General features: G+C 42.8%; 1 protein-coding gene across 1 annotated transcript in view; it reads right to left on the bottom strand.

Annotated features, from left to right (window-relative positions):
• The window catches only part of VAC14 (VAC14 component of PIKFYVE complex), a 573,384-nt gene that overhangs the window by 469,999 nt on the left and 86,476 nt on the right, over positions 1-16,909 (bottom strand). The window contains exons 5-7 of the mRNA XM_030203598.1: positions 16,051-16,113; positions 14,679-14,786; positions 3,129-3,238 (exon numbers count right to left, since the gene is read on the bottom strand). Of these exons, the coding sequence (XP_030059458.1) occupies positions 3,129-3,238; positions 14,679-14,786; positions 16,051-16,113 (281 nt within the window). The remainder of the gene's footprint in view (positions 1-3,128; positions 3,239-14,678; positions 14,787-16,050; positions 16,114-16,909) is intronic.

The raw sequence follows: 16,909 nt of genomic DNA, 5'->3' as shown, positions 1-16,909 counted from the left end.
TTTTCTATAGCCTTCCTTTAGTAATGTACTCGATTAGTGTGTGTATTTCTTAATCATTGTGATGCAGTAACAATAATGACTTATACACTCTCCAATTAAAGTGCAAATAAAGAGTTTCATTTACCCAATACGAATCTAAAAGAATCTGTAGTATTTTATTCTGTGAGCAGTCTGTGGTGATCAAGTGAGCAGGCTGCAATACCGAAGCAATACAGTCACTGTTTGTTGTTATTTTTTTTTCTCCAACACCTCCCTTGGAAGGGCATTCCAGGCATCAACCACCCTCTCCGTGAAAAAATTTCCTGACATTACTCCTAAGCCTACCACCCCGCAACTACAATTCATGTCCTCTAGTTTTACCATTTTCCTTTCTCTGGAAAATATTTCTTTCTATATTAATACCTTTCAAGTATTTAAACATCTGTAGCATATTTCTCCTGTCCTTTCTCTTCTCTAGGATACATTTATTCAGGTCTTCCAGTCTCTTCTCATATACCTTTTGGCACAAGCCCCATACCATTTTTGTCACAATCCTCTGGACCCCTTCGTCTTTTTATATACTTAACAAGATATAGCCTCCAAAACTGAACACAATACTCCAAGTGGGGTCTCACCAACGACTGGTACAGGGGTATCAACACATCCTTTCTTTTGCTGGTTACACCTCTCTCTATATAGCATAGCATTCTTCTGGCTAGGGCCACCACCTTGTCACACTGTTTCGTCGCCTTCAGATCTTTTGTTTCAGCTTGCACTCTTTCAGAGTTCCAGCGTCAGAGTTAGTTTATGGAGAATCAGCAGTAAAGTATACATCATTATATGCAATTGTCAAAAAGACTACCTAGGAAGTCTATACATCCAATAGAAGACTCCTGAGGCAGGCCATTTTTGGCCAAAACACGACTCATGTCAAGTCTGGGATGCTGTAAATAAAGCTTCAATACATAGTACATCATCTAATGTTCAGTTTTTTTGTCGCCCTTGCTGTGCCAGACTTGTTTGTGAGACTGCGAGGGTCTGTGTTCTTCTGTTTTGCCATGGAATTTGTTGACTACTACTACTACTACTACTATTTAGCATTTCTATAGCGCTACGAGGCGTACGCAGCGCTGCATAAACATAGAAGAAAGACAGTCCCTGCTCAAAGAGCTTACAATCTAATAGACAAAAAATAAATAAAGTAAGCAAATCAAATCAATTAATGTGAACGGGAAGGAAGAGAGGAGGGTAGGTGGAGGCGAGTGGTTACAAGTCAAAAGCAATGTTAAAGAGATGGGCTTTCAGTCTAGATTTAAAGGTGGCCAAGGATGGGGCAAGACGTAGGGGCTCAGGAAGTTTATTCCAGGCATAGGGTGCAGCGAGACAGAAGGCGCGAAGTCTGGAGTTGGCAGTAGTGGAGAAGGGAACAGATAAGAAGGATTTATCCATGGAGCGGAGTGCACGGGAAGGGGTGTATGGAAGGACGAGTGTGGAGAGATACTGGGGAGCAGCAGAGTGAGTACATTTATAGGTTAGTACAAGAAGTTTGAACAGGATGCGAAAACGGATAGGGAGCCAGTGAAGGGTCTTGAGGAGAGGGGTAGTATGAGTAAAGCGACCCTGGCGGAAGGCAAGACGGGCAGCAGAGTTTTGAACCGACTGGAGAGGGGAGAGGTGACTAAGTTGGAGGCCAGCAAGAGGCAGATTGCAGTAGTCTAAACGAGAGTTGACAAGGGTGTGGATGAGGGTTTTGGTAGAGTGCTCAGAAAGAAAGGGGCGGATTTTACGGATGTTGTAAAGAAAGAAACGGCAGGTCTTGGCAATCTGCTGGATATGAGCAGAGAAGGAGAGAGAAGAGTCAAAGATGACCCCAAGGTTTCGAGCTGAGGAGACAGGGAGAATGAGAGAGCCATCAACAGAAATAGAAAACGGGGGGAGCAGGGAGGTGGGTTTGGGGGGGAAAATGAGAAGCTCGGTTTTGGTCATATTTAATTTCAGGTGGCGTTGAGACATCCAGACAGCAATGTCAGACAAGCACGCTGAAACTTTGGTTTGGATGCATGGTGAGATATCAGGGGTAGAAAGGTAGATTTGGGAGTCATCAGCATAGGGATGGTAGGAAAAGCCATGGGATGAGATTAATGAACCAAGGGAAGAAGTGCAGATAGAAAAGAGGAGGGGACCAAGAACAGAACCATGAGGTACGCAGACAGGCAAAGGGATAGAAGTAGAAGAGGATCCACCAGAGTGAACACTAAAGGTGCGGAGGGAGAGGTAGGAAGAGAACCAGGAAAGGACAGAGCCCTGGAATCCAAGTGAGGACAGGGTATCGAGAAGTATGCTGTGATCGACAGTGTCAAAAGCAGCGGAAAGATCAAGAAGAATGAGGATGGAATATTGACCTCTGGATTTAGCCAGTAATAGGTCCAAGATGGATTTTAAAAGATTTAAAATTGGCTTTAAAACTTTTTTTTTAAAACGTCATTTCACGATGGGCAACTGAAGGGCTTATTTCCAAAACCTTCTAAGTCCAATGCAACTAATATGGATTTAGCAAGTTTTCTAAATAAGTCCTTTAATTCCTATTTTTGGATAGTGTTCTCATTGGTGTGTGCCGGATAGGGAGACTGTAGGCATGAATTCATACCAAAGCTATTCTTTTCTTTTATCCTTTCTATTGCATTGTAATTTCTTTTTCATTTGCCTCTTTTCTTAAGTTTTTGATTGTATGTGCACAGCTTGGATTTCTTTGAAGGACAGAATAGTAAGAGTACTAATAAACAAACATGCATTTGAGGTATAAAACTATTTCTTTTATGTCCCTTGTCTCCTCCTGGGTTCATAAATTTAGGCTTACCACACAAGGCTTGTGACTTTAGACCCTATACTATTTTGATGGCCACCTTCTGATCTAGATCCCTTCAGAATTAACCGCAATGCTCTAAAATGAATACTCACCAGTGATTTATACAAAAGTGTTAACATCATTCTAGCTGTGGTCTACTCTATGTCTGTTCTCATGTATTCTCCATCTTCCTCTGCTTGTCCAAAAATACTGTTTCTCTTTCTTATCTTCCTCTAATTATTTGTGCTTTCTGCAACAGCTTTATTTTCACTTCTACAGGACTCCATTCAGGTACTTTACTTACATTTTTCTTATTTCTTTGCTGTTGTCTCCAAGAATCTGGAACAGCCCATCTAGGATTTCTGGCAGATAATCAAGCAGGTTAATATCTGGCACTGACTCCAGCACTAGGATCTACAGGAAGATGAAGGAATAAAAATATAATAAGCTACTAACAGGTACAATGAAACAGCAATTAGTTTTGTACCCTCAAATACTGACTTTTTGCCTATAAGAGCAATGTTGAACTAGCTGGGCTATAGCTAAGAGTTGGGGGGAGCAAAGGGTACAGAGATGTGACCCAGAGCACTCCAGCAAAGGTCAAGAGTTGTGAGGGAATAGAAAGGTGTGACCTAAAATTCAGAACACATGAGTCGGGCCCTCTGGTCTTAATCTGAGCTTTACTTTGGAAAATTCTGTACTCAGCTAGAATTTGGTAATATTTTTCCTTCTCCCTCTGCTGAAGAAGTAATTATACAGTATGCCTGGACACCTACCATGGAAGTGGCTACAAGTTTCTAGTATTCTAGGATTATGAAATGTGGATAGGGAGTCTAATGGTTAAATCATCAGGCTTAGCAACAGAGAAGCCAGGCCGTTTGTGACCATAAGCAAGCCACTTCATCCCTCCTGCCTCAGGTACAGTGATGAGAAACAGTCCCCTCCCCCATCCTGTTTTACTCTATTATTGAATATGTCACACTGAATAGTTTTTAACATTAAAACAAAATATAATATTCGATAAAGGGAACCTGACTAAACAAATAACATTACATTATTACTTCATTTAAGGAACAAAGTTATCCAACACCCATCTCACCCGTGTGATAAAGTATCTGCCCCCTAAACTTAACTGGTTGCACCACCTTTAGAAGCACAAATTGCAATCAAACATTTCCTATAATTTTATCAGTCTTTTACATCAGTGTTGAAGAATTTTAGCTCACTCTTCTTAGAGAACTGCTTTAATTCAGACATATTCATAGGTTTTCATCTATGAACTGATCGTTTCATGTCTTGCCACAGTATATCTATTGGATTCAAGTCAGATCTTTACTAAATCAATCCAAAACTTTAATCTTGTTTCTCCCCAGCCATTCAGATGTACCACTACAGTAAGCATAGTGCTTCAACAGGAGAATTTTATACTGAATCCTATTGTATAGGGGTAGTCAACTTCCTTGTGATAAGAGAGGAACAACAATCATAACATTTGGCATTGTGAATCAAACTAACCACTGTATTTTGTACACAACACAGACATTTTAGTGAATAAAATGGAAGACCAAGCAGTAAAGAATTACAATAATCCAGATGATTAAAAACTAGTGCATGCACTAATATTTTCAGTGTATTGATCAAAGATGAGGTTTTAAAGATCTTATCTTTCTGACAGCTTAAAAAGATTTCTGGATTATTTGTGAAATATACGTCCTAAAAGAATGAAGTATCAAAAATAACTCCTAAAAACATTTTATGATGTTCTTACTGTGTGCTTTACACCAGACATAATTGGATCTGTGTTGTCCAAAGAGTTCCACAGAACATTATCCCAGAATGATGTGGGAATTATCCAGGTATGTTTTTGTAAATGTGAGACAAGAATTGATGTTACTCCTGGACTGCAGTGGTTTCTGCCTTGCTACTCCCCTAAGAATTCCATTTTGCTCAGTCTCTTTCTTATTGTGGAGTCAAGAACATTGATCTTAGCAGAGGCTAGAGAGGCCAGCAGTTCTTTGGATGATGTTATGAGATGTTTTGTGACGTCCCAGATCAGCAGCTGCTGCACCCTTGGAGTAATTTTGGGAAGTTGGTAACTCCTAGGAAGATTCACTACTATTCCAAGTCTTCTTCATTTGGAGATGATGGCTGGTGGAGACCAGAGCTTTAGAAACAACTTTGTAACCAATGTATTTCAACAACTGTTCTTTTTCTCATCTCTTCTGGGATTTCCGCTGATTGTGGCATAGCGTTCTTGTAGAAACTTTGTGGTGAATACTTCATTCATATGGTAAGGTTCAATATAGAGTGGTTTAGATTCAACAGGGCTGGCTGCAATCAAGCCTGGCTCTGTTCAATCAGATGAATCTATTTATCAATTACATTTGTTCGATTGGTTGATTGAGAAACTAAGGGGGCAGTTATTTTCACATAGGGTGATATGGTTCTGGATAACTTTGTTCCTTAAAAGAATTAATAATTTTTTAAGTAGAGGAGTGTGGTAGCCGTGTTAGTCCACTCTTAAGGTTATCAATAGAAATCAAACAAAATAAAACATGGAAAAGAAAATAAGATGATACCTTTTTTATTGGACATAACTTAGAAATGTATTAAGTTATGTCCAATAAAAAAGGTATCATCTTATTAGCTTTCGAAGGTTGCCCTTCTTCGTCAGATCGGAAATAAGCAAATGTGCTAGCTGACAGTGTATATAAGTGAAAACATTCAAGCATTACTATGACAGTCTGACAGGGTGGGAGGATGGGGGTGGGTCGGAGGTATGCATGGGGACATCAAAGCATATCACTGATATTCTAACAGGATGGGTGTGGATAGGTGAGGGGTGGGGTGATCAACAGAGACATACAGCTTTATGGTTTATAATGGGTTAGGAACCCCAGATCCTTGTTAAGTCCTTTCTGTTGGGTGTTAAAATATTCAATCATTCTGACTTCAAAGGTCTTACGCTCTTGTATGGTTTTAAAGTTACCTTTCAGTATTCTCACTGTGAAATCACTGGTACAGTGTCCTGGTTCTGTGAAGTGCTGTCCCACCGGGGTGGGGGCCCTACTGGCTGTATTGTTCATATGATGTCTATGTAAATTGAATCTTGTCTTAAGCATCTGGCCTGTTTCTCCAATATAGCATCCTTCATTACATTTTTTGCACTGAATGATATATACCACATTGGAAGATGAGCAAGTGAAAGATCCATTTATGAAAAGGAACAGAAGGGCACACTTCCCTGTAATTTATCCAGTTGCAAACTATGCCAAAATATTTCACAGGACCCCAAAGTCATCCACAAAGGAAAGATATTCAACATAAAGGGATCTTTCACTTGCTCATCTTCCAATGTGGTATATATCATTCAGTGCAAAAAATGTAACGAAGGATGCTATATTGGAGAAACAGGCCAGATGCTTAAGACAAGATTCAATTTACATAGACATCATATGAACAATACAGCCAGTAGGGCCCCCACCCTGGTGGGACAGCACTTCACAGAACCAGGACACTGTACCAGTGATTTCACAGTGAGAATACTGAAAGGTAACTTTAAAACCATACAAGAACGTAAGACCTTTGAAGTCAGAATGATTGAATATTTTAACACCCAACAGAAAGGACTTAACAAGGATCTGGGGTTCTTAACCCATTATAAACCATAAAGCTGTATGTCTCTGTTGATCACCCCACCCCTCACCTATCCACACCCATCCTGTTAGAATATCAATGATATGCTTTGATGTCCCCATGCATACCTCCGACCCACCCCCATCCTCCCACCCTGTCAGACTGTCATAGTAATGCTTGAATGTTTTCACTTATATACACTGTCAGCTAGCACATTTGCTTATTTCCGATCTGACGAAGAAGGGCAACCTTCGAAAACTAATCAAGAAATGTATTAAGTTATGTCAAATAAAAAAGATATCATCTTATTTTCTTTTCCATGTTTTATTTTGTTTGATTTCTATTGATAATTTTTTAAAAAACTGTTGTTCACTGAGATTCTGTTTGTCTAATATTACATTGTGTTTAAAGATCAGAAGTCATTCAGACTAACATATATGCAATAATAGTGGAAATCAGGAGGTGGAAAAACTTTTTCACATCACTGTACAAACAGACTAAGAGGCTTATTTTCAAAGCACTTAGATTTACAAAGTTCCATGGAGGGGAATAATCGAATGTCGCCGGCGAAATAGGTCGCCGGCGATCTATTTTGGCGGCGGCGCAACAGCTGGCCGGAACCGTATTTTCAAAAAAGATGGCCAGTCATCTTTTTTTTTGATAATAAGGTGTAGGCCAGCGAAATGCCTTGGATTTCGCCGGGTTTGAGATTGCCACTTTTGTTTTTCTGCGATAATGGAAAAAACTGCCGGCGATCTCAAACCCGGCGAAATCCAAGGCATTTGGCCGTGGGAGGAGCCAGCATTTGTAGTGCAATGGTCCCCCTCACATGCCAGGAGACCAACCGGGCACCCTAGGGGGCACTTCAAACATCTTTTATAAACAACCAAATTAGCTTCCAGGTGCATAGCACCCTTCCCTTGTGTGCTGAGTCCCCCAAATCCCCCCCAAAACCCACTGCCCACAAGTGTGCACCATTACCCTAGCCCTAAGGGCTGAAGGGGGGCACCTACATGTGGGTACAGTGGGTTTTGGGGGGGTTGGGAGGGCTCAACATTACCCACCACAAGTGGAACAGGTAGGGGGGGATGGGCCTGGCTCTGCCTTTCTGCAGTCCACGGCAACCAACAACAACTGTTCCAGGGACCTGCATACTGCTGTCAGGGTGCTGGGTATGACATTTGAGGCTGACATTTGAGGCTGGCATACAGGCTGGCAAAAAAGGTTTGTATTTTAATAATTTTAGTGTGGGAGGGGGTTGGCAACCACTGGGGGAGTAAGGGGAGGTCATCCTCCATTCCCTCCGGTGGTCATCTGGTCAGTTGGGGCACCTTTTTGAGGCTTGGTTGTGAAAATAAAAGGACCAAGTAAACCCGGCGCAATACTGCTTATCGCCGGGTTTTATTTTTCCATTATCCGCGAAAGCCGGCCATCTGGTAGCCACGCCCAAGCCTGCCCATGTCCCGCCTTCGCTTCGCCGCCAACACACCCCTTTGAACTTTCGCCGGCGAGGCGAAGGGAAAGCGGCGAAGCTATCACAAATGTAGCTTTCGATTATACGCTTTTCGCCGCTTTTGCGAAATTGCCGGCCATATCCCGATTTGTGTCGGGAAATAGCCGGCGATTACTTTCGATTATAAGCTGGATGGTAACCTATGGAACTTTGTAAGTCTAAGTGCTTTGAAATGAGCCCTTAAGTCCTCTAGGGACAGGAAAATACATTCAGGTACAGTAGGTAACTCCCCTTAAGCTACCCAAAAAAGCCTCAATCTTTACTGATTGGATCATGCTGGAATGCCTTGACCTAGTCTTCATTACAGAAACTTGGGCCCAACACCAAACTGATCCCATCCTGCTTGATCTATGCCCCACAGGCTATAAGCTTGTGCACTGGCCTCATCCTGGGAGGAGAGGTGGAGGTATAGCGCTCATCTATCGTTCCACCTTCATCATAGAACCCACTGCTGACTCCATTACGCTGCAACTTGAAATCGCCTCAGTGAGAATCCATAACAAAACCTTGGCTTGGTCACCTGACTTGTATCCTACTATACCGGCCGCCCAGCAATTGGAACAGAGCTCAGTCTATTTTTGCAGATTTTATTTTCAATGCATGCTTGTCCAGTCCCTATGTACTTGTCCTGGGAGACATCAATCTGCACCTTTAACACTATTCCTCAGCAGACACGCGTGACTGCTTAGACTTCCTCAGCTCTTGGGACTTTACCTACTGGAATACTCAGGCAACCCATTCAAAAGGACACACTTTAGTCCTCCTCTCCCTCAAATCCCTGTGGTCAGCTGTCCCTTGGTCTGACCACTTTAAAATCAATTGTTCAATTCTGTGGCAGATAAAAGGACCACAGCGTGCGCATCCCCCGTACGTCGTACACGACAAGAGGGTATGTCGACCCAGCGGCATTCTGGCAGTCTGTTTATGAGTCTGACTGGCCGGACCCGGTTGACTTAGATAGCTTCTTCCTCAATTGGGATAACCGTTGTAGAAATACCTTAGACGCCATAGCTCCACTCAAAGTGTGCTCAACAAAAAGGAAACTCGCTGCCCCGTGGTTTAATTATGACCTTAGAACTGTCAAAACCAAAACCAGAAGACTCGAAAGGGCCTGGAGAAAGCACCAGGATACTCAACATCTCACTGCATGGAAGCAGTCTCACAGACAGTACAATTATGCAATTAGGCAGGCAAAAAAACATTACTTCAAAACCAAGATTGGCCCGAATTACAATGATGCCAAAAAGCTCTTCTTTTTTGTACACAAATTAATGGATACCACAGTGCTTACCACAACAGGTGAAGGCATTCCTCCAGCTGCAGATTTAGCCAAATTTTTAAAAGACAAAATTATCAAACTGAAGAGCTCCCTTCCGGTGAACAATCCCAGCATTAGTGATTTTATTAGTGGCTTGGATCAGGGGCCTGACGAGCAGCCAGTAGACCATCTGCTCTCCAGCTTTTCACCTCTATCTGTAGATTCCGTCAAGCTGGAGCTTCGCAGATTTGTCAGGAAGTATTGCAGGCTGGATGTGTGCCCCAATTATTTACTCCAATGCGTCCCTGCCTGTTTCCTGGATGACCTGACGCAGCATCTCAACTATATGCTTGGTAATGGCAAGTTCCCCGTAAACTATGGTAACATCTTACTAACCCCAGTGCCCAAAGATACCAAGAAAAAGAGTAGTGATCTATCCAACTACCGGCCAATAGCTTCCATTCCCCTTTTCGTGAAACTCATGGAGAGCTTGGTGAATAAACAACTTAGTGAGCACTTGGTTAAGTTCAATATTCTGCATACCTCGCAATCAGGTTTCCGACCGCTCCACAGTACTGAGACTGTGCTTGTCACTCTTCTGTCCCAACTTCAAGAGGGAAATAGCTGTAGGGAAGAGTATTTTGCTCTTACAGTTTGACATGTCTAGTGCCTTCGACATGGTGCACCATGGCATCCTGCTGCGGCTCCTAGATTACCAAGTACACGCCAACTCTACCTTATCACCTCATTGGAAAGCAGACTGTGGAGTGCCACAGGGTTCCCCACTATCGCCAACCCTCTTCAACATGATGTTGATTCCCTTGGCAGTGGCTCTTTCCAAACTGGGACTAAACCCATTTATCTATGCTGATATCACTAACTTCATCCCTTTCCAGAAAGACCTAAATGAAATAACTAGCAAGATCTGACAAGGCTTTAAAACCTTGCTTGACTGGGCCAACTCATTTCGATTCAAAATCAACGCTGAGAAAACACATTGTTTGATCCTCTCCTCTCGCTTCAACAAACTCAGACCTCCTACACTAATCACTACTGAGCTCGTCCTGCCAATTTCGGAGTCCCTAAAAATCTTGGGTGTCATTGCGACTGACAGAACAGGATGTAATGGCACTTAGGAGGCTGGTAGTTAAATTCTGCTGGGGGGGAAAAAAGTCTAGGATGAAATGGCAACATCTCATAGGGAACTGGAGACAGGGTGGGCTGGGATTGCCGGACGTCCGACTGTATAACCAAGCATGTCTTATGAGACATCTGAGGGACTGGGTACTAGGTACAACCACGTACACGGATATGGGGCTGGAACGTGCATTTTTTCATCCGTGGCATTTGAACTATTTGCTACATGTTGAAAGGAAAGGAAAGCTGCCAGAAAGAATAAGGGACAGTGTATTGCTGGGGCCATTGTGGCATATGTGGAGGGAGCTTTTACAGCGCTGGGGTCAGGACCCAACAGCTAGTGTATTGATGCCGTTAGCTGGGAATGATTCTTTCACCCCTGGTAGAGAGAATGTGGTGTTTCGTAGACTTCAGGAACAGGGGGTGGAATTGTTGGAAAATTTTATTCAGGAAGACGGAACCTTGGTACCAGTAGAAGATTTTGTGCAAAGGTGGTCAGGGGGACTGGCGACAATATTGGCCTATCATCAACTAGCCCATTATGTACATAGCTTATCGAAAGAAGGACTGTCTTTGCGATTTGGGAGACAGCTTCGGGAATTTGTAGAGGGAGATGCGATGGGGCAGGTCTCGGTATCCTGGTTTTGCAAAGAACTAGAGAAGGGACAACCAGAAAAACAAGTCCTAGAGGTGGCTACTAGATTGAGCGTTGAAGCACAGCAGCCAATATCTGAGCGCCACATTAAACAATCGCTGAAAGGGTTATCGGGGATAGTGCATAGTGCAGAACTCCAAGAATGCCAGTTCAGGACAGTACACAGAGCCTATTTCTCTCCCAGAAGGGCATTTCAAGCAAAAGTCATAGAATCTGATCATTGCCTAAAATGTAAGCAGGGAGGTGCTACATTGACACACTGTATGTGGCAATGCAGGCGTATTCGATCCTTCTGGGGGGGACTAAGTAACTATTTAAGTGGGGTATTAGGGTATCAAATTGATATCACCTTTGATAGAATGCTATTCGGTAACCTGGGACAGTGGGGGGTGGGGACACAAGGAGAACGACTGTTTCTAAGTAAATCTTGCATAGTGGGGAAGAAGTGTATCCTTAATCATTGGGTGATGGACATGCCTCCCTCATATTGGTACTGGAGGAATAAACTCCATCAACTTATGCTCTGGGAGGCGAGGGGGGCACGACTGACACCAAGAAGGCAGGTCCGGTTTCTGAGTATTTGGCAGAAATATATAAATACGATATCCCCACGAGCACGCAGTCAAGTACTTAATGGGCTACCTTGGGGTAGAGGAGGAGATCAGAACTGATAAACTATGAGATTTGGATCAGGACAAGGAGGGGAGGGGGGATGAGGGGAGGGGGGGAAAAGAACGCACACGACCAGATAGCGAAGGCCTGAATGGTGGAGCTTTTCATTGACAAGCATTGTTGAAGTTAAAGGTACACTTTAGTGAAGTTGTAATATCAGGGTACAATATTGACAGAATAAGCAATTGGCTACCAGAGGAGAATGGGAGAGGGGGAAGGGAGGAATTGGGAGGGGTAGACAGTAATATTAAAAGTTATATAAGAATTGATGCCTGTTAGTTAGCAATTATTGCACAATCACATTGGGATCTGATGTTTGATTTGTGCAGAGATTGTATGAAAACGTTCATTGTGTTGCAGCATCAATAAAAAATGTTTAAAACTAAAAGAAATCTTGGGTGTCATAATTGATAGATCTTTGACATTGGAGCAGCATGAGCTCTGTAGTCAAGCAAATGTTCTTCACTCTTTGGAAGCTTAAGCGTATCCAGCCTTATTTCCCTAGAGAGGTATTCCGCAACCTAGTCCAGTCCCTAGTTACAAGTCGTCTCGATTACTGCAACAGTATCTACAGGGGATGCACATCCATGCTACTAAAAAAATTGCAAACTGCTCAGAACACAGCAGCTCGACTCAACTTCGGTAAATTGAGATTTGAAAGTTCGAGCCCACTACGTGAGAGGTTGCACTGGATTCCTGTGAAGGACCGTATCTTTTTCAAGATCTGCACATTGGTGCACAAAATCATCTATGGTGACGCTCCTGCTTACATGGACACTCTCATTAACTTGCCGCCCAGGAACTCCCGCAAGTCAGCTCGCTCGTATCTCAATCTCCACTATCCAGCTTTTAGTGGCCTAAAATATAAGACTGTCTATGCTTCCTCTTTTTCTTATCTTAGCACTCAATTCTGGAACGGGCTGCCCCAAGTGGTCAAATTCACCCCAGATCACCCAACCTTTAAGAAGCGGCTCAACACCTCCACGGTGGAGGAACATTTGTTGTTGAAGCTGTTACATTTTAGTGCTTGGTTACACACGCGGTCGAGCAAATATTGGGTTCCGGGTCCCTATACGGCGTTGTTCTTACCACTGTGGCAGGCGTGGAGATGGTTATGTCGTTTTTTTGGGCTCTCGTCGAGGCATTCTCCATTGTTACCACTGCAGGGCAACCTGGACTTTTCCCCAGGTTTGACTTCAGCTCCATTTGTGGCTTGGGGAGGAAGAGGAGCTCACTACTTACATCAGTTATATATGGAGGATGGGGAGAGGAAGACGCTGGGAGACTGGCGGTTGGAATTCGGGACAGTGGTGGGTGACTTTTTTGCTTGGCATCAATTACAACATTATGTCCAGTCGATCCCATCTGCCTCTTTGAAGGCCACGGTGTGGGAAAAGCTGCTACAGATATTGGCCTTGGATGCACAGTTGGCAGTCCCACTAAAGTATTACCATTCATGCTTGAGGGATCAGCTGGGTGAGGTGGATTATGACAGTCTGGCGACCCAATGGAATGTGGAGTTATCTCTGAAGCTTCGGGGAGAACATTAAAAAACTTACATACTGAACATTCCCAGGGTGACAGAGAATGTGACGCTGAGAGAAACTCTTTATAAGTTTGTAATGGGAATGTACTATTCCCCGCACAGGGCAATGAGGGCAGCCATGCGTGTGGATGCCGCCTGTGCCAAATGTGCCCACTCCCCGGCGGGCCTTGGGCACATGTTCTGGCTGTGCCCGAGTGTCTTGGAGTTCTGGCGGCGGGTATCTAGGCAGGTGTCGGCTCTCTGGGGAGTAATTTGGACGCCTCACGCTCTCCAGTTATTTGATCAATTTAAGTTATCGGCACCGGGGGTAGTGGGGCTTAAGCCTTTTTTTGAAGTGGGTGGTTCTTATGGATAAGAAAGTAATACTTCACCAATGGATTGTGGCTGAGTCTCTAACCTTTCAGCAATGGAGGTCCAGGATGATTTCATTGTGTGCATTGGAACGTAGGGGGGTGGGGGACCTAGCCTCGCCCAGGGGTGACGCCTAGGGCACCTTTTTGGGATTCTTTAACCCCAGTGGCGCGCAGTAGGATCCTGAATTGTTGATCGATGCACCATGGAAACCCGGGGGGGGGGGGGTTGGGTGGTTTGGAGTGGGTGGGTTAAGGGTGGGCTTGGTTGGGTACGACAGTGAAATGAGTTTGGCTGCTCTACTGGGGAAACCTGGTCTAGGGAGCAGGGTATGTGTGCGCTGGAGATAACGAATGCTCACTGGGAGTCATAAGAGCAAAGGCGCTCAGTGGGCCTTTGGTGTGTGGTCAGGCCGCGGCTGGTAGTTTCGCGCATTTAGGAGGTTAAGCATTGTATAATTGCAAGGACCAGTCTAGAAGATGTTTTCCATGTTAATAATTGAATAGGGGTATGGGGGGAGGGGGTGGGGAGTAAAATTGGGGAAAATAATGTTATGATGGTGCTGAATCTGTTGAAGTCACACATGGTTTGTGGCGTGTGCTTATGTGGCCTTGTTATGTATTAGATGTACTTTGCTTTTACCATCAATAAAAACGATTGAAATAAGAAGCGGATCAAGACCTTCCTCTTCGGCAGAGCATATGCCGTAAGCCCTCCCGGTGTCGCATTCTTCTGAACCATGGCTGCCATAGCGACTAATTGTCACCTTCTCCTCTTTCCCTCTCCCTCCTGTTGTTCCTCTTTCCCTCCTAAGACCCTAATTACTGTATTTTGTATTATTGCTGCTTAATAGACTATTGTACGCCACATTGAGCCTGCCCGTGGGTGGGAATAATGTGGGATATAAATACCATAAATAAATAAATAAATAAATAAATATAAAAATGTAAGCTAAATCCAAATAAATACTGAAATACTGTGTGGATTCAAATAAATATCAATTCCTTTTTTTCAGGAAATAATACAAATGAATTACAAACCCTCTATGCTAAATGACTGCCTGGTGGTGCTATGCCAAACACTTACCCAGGAAATGATGAACTGCCGGGCATACTGGTTATTGGAATAAATCCTCTCTCGTAACAACGGGACAAAAGCCACCAGATCAAACTTATTACTTTCTGTCACAATGTCCTACAATCCAAACATAAGCAAGAATTATACTTTCAAACTGATACCTCTCATTTCAACATGGGCTCAATCACCAGAGAAATAAGATTGCTAAAGAAAGGTATATGGTCCAGCAGTTTCGTGGCAATGGATTGTTTATATGCCAGAAATTTGAGCGCTCAACTTTCTAGACTTAGTGGGAGTCAGCATACAACAACCTCCTATTATATAGAGAGTATAAATTTTAGAATCCCAGCACACAATCATTCATCAAAGTGCGTAAAACTTAATTTATGTAACACTAATTCAATAGATCATTTATGTGGATATTTTAATAGCTATTTTTAATTGTTTTAATAATAAATATATTTAAGAATTTTTTTATGGCCTCTGAGATGGCTCGTTTCACATAACAGCATATCTCATGGCTCACTTGAATCTTCATTGGCCAAAATACTTTAATTAAACTTCCAAATCACACTTGGAAAAAGGGTTTGATACGCTCACAAGCAGGACTAATATGCCAACATAGCCATGTTTCGCAATACTCGCGCTGAATCAGGGCAGGTTGTGCTAGTTCAAGTTCGCTACATGTCAATGTTCTTTCAAAATGCCCCTGCCATTAAATATTGACCTTTAACTTGAACTATTACATAGAGAGTGGCATCATAAGAAACAAAATCGATGTGACTAGATTTATTGCTGTCAAAAATCAGTGCAAAAACAGAGAAGCAGGAGCAGATCCTCTACATACATAACCACAATCAAGAGAGGAGAAGAGGATGAACAAAATGACTATCAGCCGTGGGGATGAGGTCTTCAAATCTTTATTAAAAGCACCAGTGTAATGAGACCCAACACGGGCCGTGTTTCAGTGGACACAGCCACCTGCCTCAGGGTGTTTTGCTGCTTTGATACAGAGTTCTCAATGCTTGCTCTCCCGACAGCCGTTTACTGAACCCATTGCAAGGTTCAGTTTATTCTTTTGTGCACCAGACATACTTTGTCAACTAGTCATCAGGCTTAGAGCTATATTTGTGACCCCTGAGGAAGGTGGCTGCGTCCACCGAAATACAGCCCGTGTCAGGTCCCATTGCACTGGTGCTTTAAATAAATATTTGAAGACCTCATCCCCATAGCTGATAGTCATTTTGTTCATCCTCTACTCCTCTCTTGACTGTTAAAATTTAGTCCCATATGAAAGAGTGAAGCAAATTTAAATCTCATATCAGCTGGAACATTAAGTATCCTGCATTCACAAATAATATAACAGTTTTGTATGATGTACCTTCAAAAGGCGATCCAGCAACTCAGAACCACTTTTCACATTTGGGTCAGGGTCAGCAGCAAGCTGTGGAAAGTTTAAAGAAATTAGAAACAATCAGTGAAAATGTATAGAGACATATACAAAATGTGGCATATCATACCTGTTATGTTTGTGGCAGTTTTTTGAGAGAAGATCTAAATGCAATTCATCCTAAAGTATGTTCCACACAGCTCCAAAATATTTTATATTTACTTTACATGAGAATTGCCATATTAGGTGAAACCAAGTCCATCAAGCACAGTAACTTGTTTCTAACTGTGGCTAATTCAACTCACAAGTGGCTGGCGTGATCCCAAAAAGTGCATCTAAGTATACCTGGTTTATGCACCTTTCCTCCACTAGTGATCCAGCTATACTAACTGCATTTACCATATCCTCTAGCAACAAATTCCAGATCTCAAATATACGTTGAATAAATAAAATAGTTTCTGAAATTTGTTTTAAATCTATTACTTAATAATATTCATGGACTGTTTTCCTAGTCTTTATATTTTTTGAAAGGGTAAATGATCTGTGTTGACCCATTCTATTCATTTTACAGACTTCTATCATATCTCCCCTCAGCCATCTCTTTTCCAAGCAAAAAAGCCCTAACCTATTTAGCCTTTCCTCATAAGGGATCCATTCCCTTGCCCTTTTCATTATGGTCACCCTTTCCTGTGCCTTTTCCAGTTCCAAACATCTTTGTGGATGTGGTAACCAGAATTGCACCCAATGGGGGTAATTTTATAAAGAAGGCATCAGCATGTATACATAATGATTCAAATAACAGCACGTACACACGTGTGCAAATATATGCCTGTAAGACCTCGAGTGAGAG

This window comes from Microcaecilia unicolor, chromosome 5 (genome assembly GCF_901765095.1).
Source record: "Microcaecilia unicolor chromosome 5, aMicUni1.1, whole genome shotgun sequence".
In the NCBI taxonomy this organism is placed as follows: Eukaryota; Metazoa; Chordata; class Amphibia; order Gymnophiona; family Siphonopidae; genus Microcaecilia; species Microcaecilia unicolor.
Note: the sequence above shows the minus strand (reverse complement) of the source record. Positions and strands in the feature narration are given on the sequence as shown.